We start from the raw sequence: 18,993 nt of genomic DNA on the forward strand, positions 1-18,993 counted from the left end.
AAACGAGTGTGCTAGACCACACGCCTGAAGTTTAACTTCTTTAGCAATAGGCCTGCATTGTGTCTTAGATAAACGAAACGAATGGCTATGAGAGAAATAGAGAAAGAAAATGTGTGCTCGTAAAACTCTTTGCTCTGTTCGCCTAACCCGTTCACACTTTTCGTAGCGCTCACGTCACGTATTCACCACTTACTTCAAAATTTAAAAATATAGTTTACGCTTACACTAAACGCTATCAATATTTTGATACAAAGCGCTTCTACACTAGCGTCATGCTACAAAAGCGTCAGTCACATAATTGTGTTTGCAGACAAACGAAAAAAAAACCGACTTCAATTACATCGACAAGTAATACAACGTAGATCGACGAAAAAATAGTCAAGCAACTACGCGTTATCAAAGATTACTCAAAAAGTAGTTATCAGATCTCGATAAAATTTAAATGTGACCACATGATGAACATCAGCTTTTCATTAAATTAAAAATTATCAAAATCGAAACACCCAGTAAAAAGTTATTGCGGATTTTCGAGAGTTTCCCTCGATTTCTCTTGGATCCCATCATCAGATCCTGGTTTCCTTATCATGGTACTAAACTAGAGATATCCCCTTTCTAACAAAAAAAGAATTATCCAAATCGGTATATCCAGTAGAAAGTTATGCGGTAATACAACGTAGGTCAACGAAAAAAGCGTCAAGTAAAAACGCATTATTAGATATAACTCGAAAAGTAGTTGTTAGATCTCAAATAAATTTAAATGGGACCAATTGACACACACCACCTTTCGATTTAAAAAAAAATTGTCGAAATCAGTCCACCCGGTCAAAAGTTCTGATGTAACATACATAAAAAAAATACAGTCGACTTGAGAACCTCCCCTTTTTTGGAAGTTGGTTAAAAATAAACACTGCCTTTATTCCACACTATTTTACAACCTATTACCAACTATTTACCTACCGCGCGCCTTATATCGTTCCTCAGAGAATCAACTAAAATATAAAGTCAATGGATAAAACCGTGAAATATATCTACTCAGTCACAAGTAGAGCAACAATGGGCGCTTTAAATAAATAACAAGCGATAAAACGGATGCCTTCCGTTCCGGACAAACATTTGTTACACTTCAATGGGACTTATCAACGCCAATTCTATTTAACGTTCCCTTCAGTGTTTTATCGATAAATATGCTGACACTTGGACGTCCTTTCGTAATATTTTTTTAAATAATGGACACTTCTGTAAACATTCATTTGTCAATCGACAGCGGAAAAGTGCGGGAAATTTACTTTTTTCTCTGTCTATCGTTGTGTCCATTTATTATAAATATTCTTTGACGATTAGCAGGAAAGTGGACATAGGGTGCCAATCAAACCACCAATTGCAAATTCATGCGACGTTTCGATCCTTTATTGGACCATCATCAGGCATCTATAAAATATAAAATCATTGAAGAAAGCTGTATACATAAACTAATCCACAACAACAACCAAAAAAAAGGAAACCAAATCCTCAGTACCTTTACATACGGTAGTCAAAAGACATCTCCCCGTCAAAGTTCTTTAAGTAAGATTCTAAATTCCAATACATTATATATTATTTTTTTATTTTAAGTTATATTCTAAACTGTAATCTCTAAATTTTGAAAATTTAAACTACAACATTTGAATGTAATAGGTAACAATATGCACACTTTTAAGTTATTAAGTTTTTGATTTTACAATTTCAAGGCATCAAATTCTCCGAACTTGACTATTGAACTGCATCTAAAACACCAATCATATATGTACACACAAAACCATCAAAGACTGACAATATCTACACAACGATCAACAACTAACATTTTATATTACCTTTACATATGTTAATTAAATTTATAATTTTTTTTTTTTTTTTTTTTTTTTTTTTTTTTTTTTTTTTTTTTTTTTTTTTTTTTCCTCCTATTTTTGGTTCCTTTAATTTATATTGTTTCTACCCACATGTATTTTTCTTCAATTTTATATATTAATTTTTATTGTTCATTATTTAAATTGTTAAGATTTAAAAAAAAAATATTAGTCATTTCCCATCAAATTGTCATTAAAATTATGTCATTTAAAATTGGCTAGTTACAAAATTTACATTACAATTTCTATTTTGTAGTTATTGCTCTTTACATTTACATTTTGTTCTCCAATTTCTTGTATTCTCGTGTATATAGTCGCATCAATACATCTTTGTGATTATTAAATTACATCCTCTAATTAGTTTTTTAATTTTAATTTTTTGTTAACGGCCGAAAACACGTCACTCCACATGGATGTCACAACTGTCCAAAAAACCCCTCGTTATGTCTGATTGAACACAGATGTTACATGCAAATAATCATCAAAATGCCAAATGTTACCACTTACAATTCAAAATTATTAATTTTCAAAATTATTACTTATTTTCAGGAAAATTCCATACATTTACTTATATTATATTTCAGATTTATACTTTTTTAAAATATCGTTATACAAAATGCTCAAATTATTTGTGTCTGTTCTTTTATTCACTGTGTTATTTACTTTGATAAAAAACATTTCACTAATATTTCTTTTAAACCAATTTCTTTCGTTGTCTAATATACTTGTATTTTCAAAATTAAAATTATGATGTTGGTCAAAATGATGGGATGCTAAAGCAGTCTTATTATCTTTTGCGGCGTTAACATTTTTACAATCATTCACATGTTGCTTGACTCTCGACACAAGAAATTGTTTAGTTTGTCCTATATAACAACGGTTACACTCACAAGTAATTTTATATACCAACCCACTACGTTCTTCTTTTTTTAAAGGATCTTTTAATTTAGTATAAACACTATTTATCTTCAATAAATTATAGAAAGCTAATCTTACATTTGTGCCTATAAAACATCTGTTAATTTCATATGACAATCCTCTAATAAAGGGAAACCGACAATATGTGAAGGAATTTGCGACTCTAATGTTATTATTCAAACGATTACTTACTTCCTGTCTAAATTTTCCTACAATCGCGTTAATGAAAGACTTATTATATCCATTTTTTAACAACAAGTTACTAATAATTTTATAATTTTTTTCCCAATGTGCTTCAAAAAAAAAAAAAAAAAAAAATTATAAAATTATTAGTAACTTGTTGTTAAAAAATGGATATAATAAGTCTTTCATTAACGCGATTGTAGGAAAATTTAGACAGGAAGTAAGTAATCGTTTGAATAATAACATTAGAGTCGCAAATTCCTTCACATATTGTCGGTTTCCCTTTATTAGAGGATTGTCATATGAAATTAACAGATGTTTTATAGGCACAAATGTAAGATTAGCTTTCTATAATTTATTGAAGATAAATAGTGTTTATACTAAATTAAAAGATCCTTTAAAAAAAGAAGAACGTAGTGGGTTGGTATATAAAATTACTTGTGAGTGTAACCGTTGTTATATAGGACAAACTAAACAATTTCTTGTGTCGAGAGTCAAGCAACATGTGAATGATTGTAAAAATGTTAACGCCGCAAAAGATAATAAGACTGCTTTAGCATCCCATCATTTTGACCAACATCATAATTTTAATTTTGAAAATACAAGTATATTAGACAACGAAAGAAATTGGTTTAAAAGAAATATTAGTGAAATGTTTTTTATCAAAGTAAATAACACAGTGAATAAAAGAACAGACACAAATAATTTGAGCATTTTGTATAACGATATTTTAAAAAAGTATAAATCTGAAATATAATATAAGTAAATGTATGGAATTTTCCTGAAAATAAGTAATAATTTTGAAAATTAATAATTTTGAATTGTAAGTGGTAACATTTGGCATTTTGATGATTATTTGCATGTAACATCTGTGTTCAATCAGACATAACGAGGGGTTTTTTGGACAGTTGTGACATCCATGTGGAGTGACGTGTTTTCGGCCGTTAACAAAAAATTAAAATTAAAAAACTAATTAGAGGATGTAATTTAATAATCACAAAGATGTATTGATGCGACTATATACACGAGAATACAAGAAATTGGAGAACAAAATGTAAATGTAAAGAGCAATAACTACAAAACAGAAATTGTAATGTAAATTTTGTAACTAGCCAATTTTAAATGACATAATTTTAATGACAATTTGATGGGAAATGACTAATATTTTTTTTTAAATCTTAACAATTTAAATAATGAACAATAAAAATTAATATATAAAATTGAAGAAAAATACATGTGGGTAGAAACAATATAAATTAAAGGAACCAAAAATAGGAGGAAAAAAAAAAAAAAAAAAAAAAAAAAAAAAAAAAAAAAAAAAAAAAAAAAAAAAAATTATAAATTTAATTAACATATGTAAAGGTAATATAAAATGTTAGTTGTTGATCGTTGTGTAGATATTGTCAGTCTTTGATGGTTTTGTGTGTACATATATGATTGGTGTTTTAGATGCAGTTCAATAGTCAAGTTCGGAGAATTTGATGCCTTGAAATTGTAAAATCAAAAACTTAATAACTTAAAAGTGTGCATATTGTTACCTATTACATTCAAATGTTGTAGTTTAAATTTTCAAAATTTAGAGATTACAGTTTAGAATATAACTTAAAATAAAAAAATAATATATAATGTATTGGAATTTAGAATCTTACTTAAAGAACTTTGACGGGGAGATGTCTTTTGACTACCGTATGTAAAGGTACTGAGGATTTGGTTTCTTTTTGTTTGGTTGTTGTTGTGGATTAGTTTATGTATACAGCTTTCTTCAATGATTTTATATTTTATAGATGCCTGATGATGGTCCAATAAAGGATCGAAACGTCGCATGAATTTGCAATTGGTGGTTTGATTGGCACCCTATGTCCACTTTCCTGCTAATCGTCAAAGAATGTTTACTTTTTTCTCTTTGATAAACGATCTGGGGCAATATGCTAGTTGTCGCTTGAAACTCGGTCGCAGGTTTGATTCTCGCGCGAGTCAGATGTTTTTATTGCATAAATATTAGGTTTATGGTCTTGGTGTATGTATGTCTATGACGGTCTCTCCTCCGTGCCTCGGAGAACATGTACAGTCTTTGGTTCTAGTTGTTACATAGGTCATCTGACGATTGTTACACATGAAAAGTAATCATTATCATCATCATTACAGCCTATACAGTCCACTGCTGGACATAGGCCTCCACAAGTTTGCGCCAAAAATAACGTGAACTCATGTGTTTTGCCCATAGTCACCACGCTGGGCAGGCGGGTTGGTGACCGCAGTACTGGCTTTGTCGCACCGAAGACGCTGCTGCCCTTCTTCGGCCTGTGTATTTCAAAGCCAGCAGTTGGATGGTTATCCCGCCATCGGTCGGCTTCTTAAGTTCCAAGATGGTTGTGGAACCTTGTTATCCCTTAGTCGCCTCTTACGACACCCACGGGAAGAGAGGGGGTGGCTAAATTATTTAGTGCCGTAGCTACACAGCACATGAAAAGTAAATTATCCACCAAACCATTATTAAACACTATTATTTTCAAAAAAGCATCACTAAACAATTTGATTGTATCAAAGCAATGAGTCGAGATGGTATTTTTGGTAAGGAAGTATTGGTCGTCTAATATAAGTAAAACTCATAAAATCAATGAATAACAGATCGATAATCACAAATACGGAATAAACGATAACTGTTTACGATTAAATCGAACACGAAGGTTGTGGAGTGATTGATTTATGATCGCATTACGAAAGATGATACAAATGCGGTTACAGACGAAAATAACCAAGCGACAGGGGCAGGGACGCGTCTGATCAAATTTTGATCATCAAAATATCTACGCCTACTAGCGTAGTGGGTAGAGACCCTACTTTCTAGTCGAGGGTTGTTACTTTTATATTTTTAAGGCTAGCTCAAGACAAACCACCTGTAAATACATTTGTCGTGTTCGGGGTTTTGTTTTTCTGAAACCCGAAAAAAAAGCATATTTTATTTGGTAAAACTACTAAACTTATTTCAATAAATATTCTTTTCCTTATTAAAAACCTATTATTTTAACTGAGATAGGGCAGGGGTAGAGCATCTCGACTGGGGTAGTACCTCGACCTTTACAGAAGAGAAGATCACAGCTAAATAATACTGTTTTCAAGCAGTGTTGTGTTCCTGTTGGTGAGTAAGGTGACCAGAGCTCCTGGGGGAATTGGGGATAGGGTCGGCAACGCGCTTGCGATACTTCTGGCGTTGCAGACGTATGTATATAAGCTACGGTAATCGCTTACTATCAGGTGAGCCGTACGCTTGTTTGCCGACTTAGTTATATATATATAAAAAAAAAGTTTCTATAAATACAGACGAAATCGCGAAAGACGCGTAGTGTTAACTAATGTCAGGAAGAAGAGTATTGTATTAACGCAAAAACTAATAATTCGATTTACTCGGAACTTTCGAAGTCGAGATGATTGATTACAGTTTATGATAGATTCACTCTACATAGTAGTTTACATGACGCATATTTTGAGATAATATCAACGGTGATTGCGATATACGTGAAAATTACCTGTTATAGTATTGAAGTAAAACATCTTTACGTACGTTTGACTTGGGGAGTAAGCTGGTGAATGCGTGACAATAGCGTTACGAAAAGCGTGATCTGAAGAGGCGAACGGAAGTTGAGACGGAGATATAAGTTACATGGAGCTTTAGAAGTTTTATTTCAATCAAAGTCTAAAGCACACTCGTTTTTTTTTGCACAAATACATTACAAACAAAGTATACAAGATCTTCAACTTGTGTGTAAATTTGATCAACTGCATATAGTATAGTTGTAGTTTAAGTATCTGTTTTAACAGCTATGGATAACGCTATTTGACGGATGATGATACAAACAGATTTTGACAGCGGGAGGTAGAATAGGTCAGTAGGACCTCTTTCTCCTCAGTTAATAAACTGCAACTTTGAGACTAATATATGCGAATATAAATATCTCACAAATATAGTAGAATTCGATGGTAAAAAGAATAATGAATCAGACTTTTTACCGTCGGATACTGTCATCCGTCAAATCGTTATCCACAACAGGCAATAAGTGTGTTAATCTCATGATTTGCTGGATGTTAAAATTTAAATAAATAAATAAAAATAAATAAATAAATAAAATCTTATTTATTTACCAATTGGATTCTTAAGTTAAACATTAATTTACACTTAGATAACAGATGGTTTATTGTCTTAAGCTAAATAAATAATTTTATATTTTTTTGTTGTTTGGCTAGCGCTTTGGCGGAGTTTGTTGGTTGTTGTGGATTCGACCTGGATTTGGGTGTATATATGTATTATTTCTATGTATATATACACAAAAAAATTACAGTCGACTGTTAATTAACACAAGCATTAAGTTGCTTACTGTGGGAACAGACGATGTTATAGGATATTTATATTAAGTTTACGGCATAATATTAAATATTTTTTTTTAATTTTAATTATATATTAAAACGCTTTTAATATTATTGTCCTTTTATATATTTTTTGTTTGAAATTTTAATTTTAGTGTTTTTTATTTACTTAAAATTATTGTATTATTTTTATTCATTTCATTTTTATTATTTTTTTCTTGTTGTAGGTGTTGTTTGTTGAGTTTATAACTTCATTGTTATTATTTACGTAATACGTTACATTTGTATTTTTTTATAAACCTATTTAAATCGACAAATTAATCATCGACAGTCTTGTGATTGCATAGAAAAGCTAGGACGTAGTCTGACGTATAAATAGATAGTACCTGGGTGACCAAGCTTAGCTCGGTATTTTTGTTAAATCGTTTTTTTTGGAAATCATATTTAAATACGAATTACATATTTAGAAATTTGAAAAATATTTTTTTTTACCGACAATAATAAAAAAATATAAAGAAATATAAAAAATCAAAAATAAAAAAATAATTAAAATTAATAAAGATGAAATATGATAAATGTTTTTCGATTTTACCGATATAATAATAAAAATAAGAACTGGCTATTTAAATAAACAATAACGAGTACAACTAGAAAAAAAAGCAAAAATAAAAAATATATACAAGAATTTCTCGTTTAATAGTACAGATATTAAACACTAGCTGTCCGGACAGACTTCGTTCTGTCAAAAGTTAACAGTACTTAATTTCTTTTATTTTATTTTTTGTATTAAAACCTTCCGTGGGCCTTAAGGAACATACAAAAAAATAAATTAGCCGAACTGGTCGAGGCATTCTCGAGCTATGCACGTAGCAACATTTATTTTTATTTACATAGACGATACACCTTTTTAATTTCACTAGCCCGTTAGTGCAGTTGAAAGATACCCTGCTTTCTGCAGTAGAGCTGTAGATTCTATTTAAAAGTCAGCTCACCGATTTTGACATAAAACCCATTGTTTTATAAAAAACCCTAAAATCATACAATGTTTTTATTACAATAAAACCGTTATCACTACGTACTTGCATTAACACTAGCAAATAAATATATATATATATATTTTTGCGTACTCTGTTTTTGAAGTATACAACACAAATCAACGTGTGTTACCTCAATAAATATTTACAATTTTCTAAAATTATATATATTTTTTCTTTATACTCTTTATTGACCAACAATTTACAAAAAAAAAGAAACAGTTGCAATAAAAGGCGGTCTTATAGTTATCTGTGATAATTGTAAAACTGCTGGTAGACTTTACAACTATAAATAAAACAAAATAAAAATAAAAACATTTTCAGCGAGAAATTTAAGAAATGTATTTTCTTGTAATAATAGAATTATACTCGTATATCCTTTTTATAAAAATAAAAACATTCTCAGCGAGAAATTTAAGAAATGTATTTTCTTGTAATAATGAAATTATTCTGGTATAACCTTTTTACTAAGAAACTGTTTTGTATCATTCAACTAGTTTATATCTTTAGAATTTACACTCTCGACATATTTGTCGGTATAGCCTTAAATAAAGTCTAGATTTATTTTTGATAGTCGATAAATGCGTTCTTGTAAAGCTACGCAGTCTTAACTTCGTATGCGTATAACGAGGAACACGTGTAACGTACAAACAGAAAAAAATCCTGCTCAAAATCTGGAGCAGCCTGACTGGGGAGTATCACAAAATTAGAGAATATAATACACACTTAATATATACGTTAACAATACTGCTTCCAAGCAGTGCTGTTGTGTTCCCGTGGTGAGTAAGGTGACCAGAGCTCCTGAGGGAATTGGGTTGGGGGTAGGGTCGCCAACGCGCTTGTCTTCTGGTGAGCCGTACGCTTGTTTGCTGGACTAGTTGTATAAAAAAACTTCTGAACGACTACTTAAAATCGGACTATTTTTTTAAACTGCTTCAAAAAAGGCTAAGGTTCTAATTTCAACAGTGTTTTTTTACGTGTGTTAATAATAATATTCGAAAGTTGGTGCTTGTCAGGCATATTTAATTTTTGTGTTCGTTATGTTTGTATACGTAAAAAATAAGGCTACAAAGTTCTCGGGTCAACTGGCAGAACATAATCAAATATCATTTGTATTATATTAACAACTAAGAGTACTCGAAGTATGTACTGAATGGTTTACGTTCTTTACAATTATTGCTTATTTCATATAATTACATAGCTTTTTCATTCATAACTCCAAACGATTACGTAAATGAGGTAACGGAATATTTATATAATCTTATATATAAAATTCTCGTGTCACAATGTTACTTACCATACTCCTACAGGGCTGGACCAAATTTTATGAAATTTTGTGTGCATATCGGGTAGGTCAGAGAATCGAACAACATCTATTTTTCAACCCTAAGTTATAAGGGGGTAGGGATCAACATATATGGCAAAACAACGTTTGCGGGGGTCAGCTGGTTATTAATAATATGTATTATAAGTTTTTGTGGTATTTTTTAAGAAGTAACAAAATGAGTAATTACGTTAAATTAACATACAACACGTGTTAATTTTTTCAGAGTATTTGCTTGTTATAAAAGCGAAATAATCCTTGCTATTTTAGTGAATGTATGAATGGTGGTAAAACCGGGGGGGAGATAATCGTCAAATGAATTCTTTACAGTTCATTGACCAGCAATAATTGCCCTTGAAACTGTAAAAAAAATGATAACTTTCATTTTGTGATATGCTATCAAAGATATGAATATACTAATATGATCAAGCTCAGCCGTTCGTTTGAACGCGGTTATATTTCCAATTTCAAAACCCTGTATATTGAATATGAAGAAGATTTGTGAGTACAAAATTTCACGCTGTGACGATTAATGGGAACAAAGCGATATCATTCTATGAAATAAAACGATCTACAAGGCATCGACAGTCAAAGCAGGTGGGCTTGCGCAATACGTTTAGTTGTTTTAAATACAAGGTGAAGGACATACGGTACGTGATGTGAATCACGTGACTTTGCTCGAGGCGAATACAAATGCAGGTAGAAAACCGGTTGATCGATTTGGAGAAAATGTTTGTGACTTTTTTTGAGTGTAAACTCCCTAAGAATCGATTTTCATATAAGGCATGAAAAAATTTGATGAGTAAAATCTACTGAACGAATGATCTCTTTACGTTTCTCATAACGCCATCTATCGGAAACCAATAAGACTCCGATAGATGGCGTAACTACGTTTTCTAGATGGCGTTATTTTTTATTCACCACTTGATATGGTATTAATCTTTTTCTTATACTAGTAAGCCTTTTTGTGCCTATTTAGACAGTCGATCTAAAGAAGTAAACTCCAGTAGTGCGTCGCCTCCAGCTGACACTTTTTTTTGTTAGTTAGACAAGTATTTAGGTGTGTTCGCAACCGTACGATAATTATCGTAAATGTGACATCAACACATCGTACCCTAGTATCGTACATTGATCTAAATCTACATAAATTTGACGGGATACGATAATTTTGATCCACATACGATAATTCTACGGCCCTGGTACGATAGCTGCCTCGGTTCAGGTTGAGAACACTGGTTGTTAGTGCACAAAAAGTTGTTATACGACGATTTTATCAGTACAGTTAGTGCATATATGTCGAGAACATGAATAATTTACAAGAACAATTTAATAATTCCATACATCTGAATAAAATTGAATCTTTTCTAGAAAGTACTCTTGTTTTATTGCATGTAGAGAGTACCGTAGAGAGGTACCGAGGTAGGCAGAGACCACTTCTTTCCACTTGCTACGATCCTTACATACTTCTTTCGCTTCGTCCACTTTCATTATTCCCTTCATACATGCTCTTCGTTTTAGGGTACTCTTGACCTGGCCTTTTTTCAAGACGTCCCATATCTCTCTCGTCTCGGAACGTCCGCCTAGGTCTACCCCTTCCAACCCTTCCATCCACACTCGCCTTATACACTTTTTTCGTCAATCGTTCGTCACTCATTCTCTCGACATGACCAAACCATCTGAGTATACCTTTCTCAATTTTTGTCACTACATCTTCTTTCAGATCCAAACAATTGTTTTATTGTAATTTTTATATTTAGTAAAAGACGAATCCTAGTTTAAGAACTTAGCTCTAGTTTAGGTTTTTTAGTGACAATTTTTTTTCCGCCCTATAACCTGCTCTCTCGGCCTATATTAATATTAAAGTGTTAAAATATGTAGGTGCTTTCTACGATCCTGACTTTAAGAGAAATTTTAAACATTAATTTAGCACTTGAACTGTAGCCTGACCATTTAGATATAGCTTCACGACAGTTTAGAATCCATTCAGCATTGAATATAAATTTGTATTTTCAAAGATTTTCCCGGAAAACCCATCTTCTCGTACAAGAAAATAAATTTCTTCTTTCCGGACATTCTCAAGACGCTCTCAAAACTAGGACGAATTATGATTAACTCATTTATAAGCGCCCAATCTTTGGACAACCTTGTAAACTATAACACTTTTATATATTAAAGTCATGTTTATTATTTTAACAGAATTAATATTAGTTCAAAAAAACCAATATTTTCAATATTGAAAGTGAAACGCGAGACGTATTAATGTCATACTTTTTCAAACGATAAAACTGTAAAAGGTTTTTAATATTTTTTTATCGCTAATTCAATTATGCTTGGTGTCACGCCACATTAGCTAACAAAACTTGACACCTTACAAATTGGTATAAATTTGTTTATCAATTTTATTTTGGAATATTTCTAGTTTTATCAATGTATAATATCCATCCATCCATCCATCCATCTATCGGCCCTTAGAATTCCACTGCTGAACGCAGGCCTCTCCTAATGTCCGCCGCTCCGTCCGTTCCTGTGCCCACTGAATCTAGCGGCTTATACCGCTGTCTTCTTTATGGGCTGTGTGGTCTCCGGAGTTAGAATCTAGCACTAGTCTCAATCTTCTCGTGGAGCTCGTAAGGGGCGATCGAGGGAAAATTCCAGGAGACGGGTAGTAGCGTCTCCTGAGTATCATAACTGCGGTCTACTGCGGTCACCTACACACAGAGCCAAGCGCGGTGACTATGGCCAAAAACTCCCAATGATAGGTACTAATGTATTAGTCGGGATGTATCCCGGCCCCCAGTCCCCGGCGGCCCCGCTATGTATAGTATGCAAATAAAGTATAGATGTGTGCACTGAGAGTGCGTAAGCACGGGGTATGCAGTTATAGTTAGTAAATATGTACCCCTTAGCCTTGATCATGAGATACCGCATAACTTTTCACTGGTTGTACCGATTTTGATGATTCTTATTTTAAATCGAAAACCGATGCTTCTTTTGCAGTATCATTTAAAATTGATCGAGATCTCAGAACTACTTTTTGAATAATCTTTAATAACGCGTATTTACTTGACTAGTTTTTCGTCTACCTACGTTGTGTTATTTGTCGATTTAATTGAAGTCGGTTTTTTTCGTTAGCGACCAAACACAATAATGTCAGTAAACACTTTTATTAAAATTTCCAGATATATTTGCAAAAAATCTCTTTAAATCAGATTTGGGTAGACGATTAAGGAATTCCTAAAAATTCTTCTTCTTCTTAGTCGCACACTCTTGTCAGAGTGGTCGTGGCTGCGCTGACGAGGTACATAGTGGGGTGTTTGGTGGGTTGATAATATTTTCGAGGGTAGCTCTCCTGGCGATGTGCTTCCATTTCCCTCTGTTGGAGGCGTCGCGAGTACACTGGACCATGGTGGACTCAGTAGCTCTTATGATGACGTCTGTCCAGCGGGTTGGCGTCCGACCGCGTGCTCTCTTGCCTTCCACCTGGCCCTGCACCACTAGTTTCTCCATCGAGTTTTCATTTCTAGAGATGTGCCCAAAGAACTTCAGTATTCGTAGTTGTACAGTTGATGATAGTCTGTCTTTGATACGAAGTTCTCTGAGGATGGATACGTTGGTGCGAAACGCCGTCCACGGGATCTTTAGGAGGCGCCTCCAGCACCACATCTCTAATGCATCGATTTTACGGCGATCCTGCAGTTTCAGAGACCAAGTTTCGGCTCCATAGAGAAAGATTGGAAACACAAGGCATTTCATCAACCTGACTTTAGTCTTCTTGGTGATCCTTCTGTCTCTCCAAATCTTTCCCAGTCGTTCCACAGCAGACCTGGTCATGGCGCACCTTCGCCTTATTTCGTCGCCACATCCTCCAGTACTTGATATAGTGGAGCCGAGGTAAATATAGTTCTGTACCACTTCGCAATTAGCTATTTTGTGTACATTGCTTCCACTTTGTTCAGCCCGGTCCACTATCATCATCTTCGTCTTGTCTCGGTTGATAGCAAGTCCGAATTGGAGGCTGATATTTTCCAGACGGGTCAAAAGATTTTCAATGTCTTCTCTAGTCTGTGCGAGAAGGGCAGTGTCGTCAGCGTATCTAAGGTTATTTATCACGTGTCCCCCAACCGATATTCCTTTGTTCCAATCTTCCAGGACAATACGCATAATGTACTCTGTGTAGGTGTTAAAGAGTGATGGCGATAAGATGCATCCTTGTCGTACACCGGCCTCAGTCTTAAAATTACTTGAAAGGGTATCATCCACTTTTACCGCTGCAGTACCATCTTCATACAGCCTCCTCAACAGAACTATTAAATGATGCGGTACACCCATTTTTGCAAGTATTGTCCAGAGGTGTGTCCATATGACCGTATCAAATGCTTTGCGAAAGTCCACAAAGCAGATGTAAAGGGTTGTATTGAATTCTCTGGCCTTCTCAATAATCTGACGCAATATAAGAATTTGTTCGCGAGTGCCTCTTCCTTTAACAAATCCGGCTTGCTCGGGTGCGATTTGACTTGAAAGGTAGGCCAACAGCCGTCTATTTATTATGTGGAGCATCACCTTACTTGCATGCGATATCAAGGATATGAGTCGGTAGTTGTTGCATTTCTTGGTGGACCCTTTTTTGTGCAGTGGAATAAAAATGGATTTCGACCAGTCGTCGGGCCATATTCCGGTCTCCCATATTTTACTGCAGATGGTGTATAAGACATCTACTCCGGATTCTCCCATTACTTTGAGGACCTCGACTGGGATTTCGTCACAACCTATGGCTTTATTGCATTTTAGGTGTTTAATTGCTGCTCGTACTTCATCGCGCATTATGTCGGGTTCACGGTCACGTATATCGTAGGAAAAGCACGTGAAGCTTGATGCCGAGTTGTTGGAAAATAGTGATTGGCAATACTCCTTCCACACATTCACTATATCCTTTATCTCTGTAACCGTCATCCCAGCGGAATCCTCAATAGCCCACGTCTTAGGCTTAAATTGGCGTGTTATGTATCGCACCTTATCGTACAGATCTTTGGTCTGATATTTGTTAGAGTGCTGTTCCAGTTCATCACATATCCTACCCAGATGGTTATTGCGGTCACGTCGACAAGCAGCTTGTATGATAGCTGACTTAGCATTCAACTCAGTAATACTAGCACCACTGGCTTTAAGTTTTCGGCGCTCTTCAACCATATGCCAGGTGTCTTCCGTCATCCAATGCTGTCGTTTTAGTATGACGGTTTTCGGCTGTGACTCCGCAATCGCTTCCATAATATACGTCCTTGCCGAGGTCCATAAGAAATTAGAGTCATTATTTCCGATGCCTGTTCTCCATGCGGTATGTCTGCTCTGTATTGAGGTTGCGAGTAACTTTGGATCTTTCACCTCTATTCTTTTAGCCATTTTTATTTGTCTTGCTCTCTGCAATTTCAGTCGTATATTTCCAATGAGCAGTTGGTGGTCGGAATGACAATCAGCACCCGGCAAGGTATGCGCATTGGTTATTGAGCTTCTCCATCTGGTTCTCACCAATATGTAATCTATCTGATTGCGGTGCTTGCCGTCGGGGGATGTCCAGGTATATAGGCGTCTAGGATGGTGTTTGAACATCGTGTTTGTTATGGTCATGTTGTTGTCGGCAGCGAACTCTATGAGTCGCTCTCCCCTTGGGTTACGGACACCATGGCCATAGTTCCCAACAATATGTCGTATGCCTGTATCCATTGTGGTGTTTCCCACCTTGGCGTTAAAGTCACCAATGATGAGTAAAAGCTCTCTTTTAGGAATTTTAGCTATAGAAGACTCAAGTTGACAATAGAAGTCTTCTACTTCTTCATCTCTGGCAGAACTTGTAGGAGCATAGACTTGAATAATGTTGAGTGGGGTTGGTGATGCGCTAAGTTTAATGGACATAATTCTATCATTAATAGGGTGGTAGCCAAGCACCGAGTTTTTCCACGATTTAGGGATCGCAATAGCCACACCCGAAAAGCTACTTTTGTCGTTGCCGGAGAAGTAGATAGTGTGTTTCTCTGAGTCAAAGTGGCCGCTATCTTTCCAGTGTGTCTCGCTGATTCCTGCGATAGTGAGTTTGCATCGCTCAAGTTCTTGTTCCAGAATGTGAAGCTTCCCATCTTCAAGAAGCCCCCGAACATTCCATGTACCTATGCGAAGATTTTTTCTTAAGTTGACATTTATTCTTCTTCCAGTAGCATTTTTTCCATAAGATGCCTGGTTGCCCGCATCCTGATGGCCGGTATCCCATTTCACACCCTCAGCCCCGGAAAACTCAGGGCGCCGGTCGCTACGCGGGTTGCCAGGCGGTCTCACAGTGTCTTTACGCATACTCATCATTGCAACTCTCATGGGATAAATAATGTAGTAGGTTCCCGTTACTTTCTACATCGCGGTACTATAACCTCAGTGGCTATAGTAATCCAAGAGTGAATCGGATCAGAACATATGGTTCCTAAAAATAGCGGGCAAAAATATGATTAGTGTTCGCTTAAAAGCTCTTTAGTGACAAAATCGCCTCAAGTACACGTTATGGACACAAATTTCTTCCATGTAATTGCTTTCTCGATCTACATTATAGCCTATTATATTATTAAAAGAACATATGTTATATGTCTTCAATATTTAGGATGTACGACTATAACAATAATTTATTATGACAATCTAGACAGTTTTTATTATGATTTTATAAATATGTCATACGCTAAGAGCGAGTGTCACCGTCACGTCACACATCTGACAAATCATCATCATACATATTAATACGCTAAGGTTAAGATGTTTGCCTCCATACTATGACATAAATTATATACCATTTTATAGATACTCGTAATTGCTTGCTCTACCGGTATCCACAGCTAAAAAATTTAAAAAATTAAGAAGGGAGGTTAGGTATACTTTAAAAAGAGGGAAGGCTATTTTTTTTCCTCAAATCAACGCGGTTGAGACCGCGGGGTCCGGCTAGTATAATAATAGTCTTAAATAGATAATTAGGATAATTATTATTACCAGATAAAAAGTAAATATAGAATATATCAGAAACCTACACTTAAGTATGAAATATTTCTATCACATTAGGATCCCTATTCCTAAGGATCTTTGCTTATTTTACCCCACGCTTATAGTATCTGATAGCCTAACAGTAAGTTATGTACCAGATAATATTTATCACTAAGCGGCGACAAGTGTGATGAAGTGTGTGTGTGTCCTTACCTCGTGAAGTTCAAATGTCTAGACGCAAGAATTTCCGGGAGCGTGCCCCAGAGCGTCTGATGCAAGTCACTGACCGGCGCGCCCCACCAGCTCGCGTGCCAGTACCGCACCGTTGAGGAGACACAGCATCTCACTCCTGAGGGAAAGGATACATTGATTTTGGAGTCGGCGAAATTCTTACTCCTGAGGGAAAGGATGCAAGGCGAAATTTCAAGATTGTATTCTGATTATTGACTATGAGTAACGCAAGGAACGAGGATATCCAATCGGGCAGTGATTCCAAATATAGCCTACATTTTGTTCCGGATTTAGTAATAGTTAATCGCAGAATGTATTTATCATTTCCGTGTGTTAATTTAACATTTCGGCTATGATATTTTCCGTTAGGGTAACACAGTGCGTAATTATTTTAGCTTAATGTCTAAATCTAATCTAATAAATAAAAAATTGCCGAAATGTACGTACGCATAGGACTTTCGAACGACAGAACCAAATTGGGACTTATTTTGTGTTCGTTATTGTCACGCCATGGTTTGTAGAAAATATTAAAAACTAGTAGTCAAAATTCAACCATAATTAAAAATTTAAATAAAACCAACAAATAATGAAAATAAAGAACCTTTTAAAAAAAAATTCAATTTGACTACAGAGTTTGACAATCAACAAAAAAGTATAATAAGCATGTGTGTGTCAAATACATGGTAGTGTGTAATGTTTTTTTTTATTGATTTAATGTACTTTTTATGCATAAATTTAAAAAAAAAATGAGCATTCTGCACTTCTTCTCTATATGAACTATAATTGTGCGAAATTCCATACTCCTCCGTCCGCGAATTTTCTTAAAAAGGGTTACAAAGTTTTTGCTTCACGTATTAATTCATAGATAATCGATACATTAACGAAAAAACTTGAGTGTTGAATTAAAACGAGCCGGCTGGTACAGCTTTTAAAGTCTAACACGCTGAAGGAAATTTTTACCTCCATTTCAATACAAAACTCGGGGATATTTTAGGAACCAGATGTGGAATCGAAATAAAAAATACAACAACAATTACTTACAAGCTTTTATACTTATATACGTCTAAACAAAATGAGTTATAAAAATAAAATAGTGCTAACGTTTAAATAATTTTAAGGAATACTATGTTCGATAAGTTACAATAAACAGGCATCAAAATCGATATACCCATTAAAAAGTTATCATTGAACTATTCTTTTTTTGTGTAAATACATTGATAATCTACTTGTTTTTCACGTCGGGTAAAAAGGGTTCTATGCCTGGCATACATAGTTTTTAAATCAACTGTTCTCTCGAGGATAATCGTAGAAATTTCTTTTCAAAGATAAGGAGGCGAGGCAACAAGAATGCACAGACCCGCATGTTCCATACAAATATTTGTCAAAAGTGGGGATAGAAACCGCGACCCGCATTAGACCGTGCATCAACATCTGCACTCATTATGCATCATTTGCTTTATACATTTGTAATATGGTATTATAATAATAACCACACGACATTTACATCGACTACCAAAAAAAAAAAATGCGAAATTCTTTTGTTTGAGCGAAAGATGGAAATCCATTTGCAAGAAACTTGTTTGAACGTGTTAATTTTGGTAACTAAACACATTGTCAACCGTTCGTTAGTGGTGCGTGTAGTGGACATTCAGTCCTGCATAGGGCAGATATTTATATTTCTACATATATATTTGCTTTTGGTCTGGGTGTATGTTTTGTGGGTCTCCCCACCGTAAATCGATGAGTATGTAAAAGCCTATCGGTCTAGGTCGTTACTACAGACTCTTAATAATGATTACCACTCGTCGTAGGTAAAATACCCATCAACAGTGAGCAGATTGGTGATCTCCGACCCTTCTCCTTTATAGATAAAGAGGCCTTTAACCAGCCGCGGGAGGTTACAGGATTCAATTCAGTTGAAACAAATTCTTATTGAGAACGCCTACTCAGATTGAAGTAATCTTGTTACTGCTTAAAGGACATTTCATCTGGAAAAATCGTCAATCAATCTGACAAGGGCCACATTTCTGAACGTCATTGACTAATCTCT

The 18,993-nt window shown here is 34.7% G+C and overlaps 1 protein-coding gene and 2 long non-coding RNA genes across 3 annotated transcripts in view; 1 reads left to right on the plus strand and 2 right to left on the minus strand.

Annotated features, from left to right (window-relative positions):
- The window catches only part of LOC123662184 (cell growth regulator with RING finger domain protein 1-like), a 67,946-nt gene that overhangs the window by 31,670 nt on the left and 17,283 nt on the right, over window positions 1-18,993 (minus strand). The window contains exon 3 of the mRNA XM_045597068.1: window positions 16,926-17,061. Within this exon, the coding sequence (XP_045453024.1) occupies window positions 16,926-17,061 (136 nt within the window). The remainder of the gene's footprint in view (window positions 1-16,925; window positions 17,062-18,993) is intronic.
- On the minus strand, window positions 2,154-3,085 carry LOC123662185. The gene is made up of 2 exons (XR_006744446.1): window positions 2,994-3,085; window positions 2,154-2,305 (listed from the first exon to the last, which is right to left on the minus strand). It is a non-coding gene; the product is annotated as an uncharacterized LOC123662185 (long non-coding RNA).
- On the plus strand, window positions 3,130-4,044 carry LOC123662186. Its single transcript, XR_006744447.1, has 2 exons — window positions 3,130-3,204; window positions 3,893-4,044. It is a non-coding gene; the product is annotated as an uncharacterized LOC123662186 (long non-coding RNA).

The sequence above is a fragment of the Melitaea cinxia genome, chromosome 18 (genome assembly GCF_905220565.1).
Source record: "Melitaea cinxia chromosome 18, ilMelCinx1.1, whole genome shotgun sequence".
Taxonomy (NCBI): Eukaryota; Metazoa; Arthropoda; class Insecta; order Lepidoptera; family Nymphalidae; genus Melitaea; species Melitaea cinxia.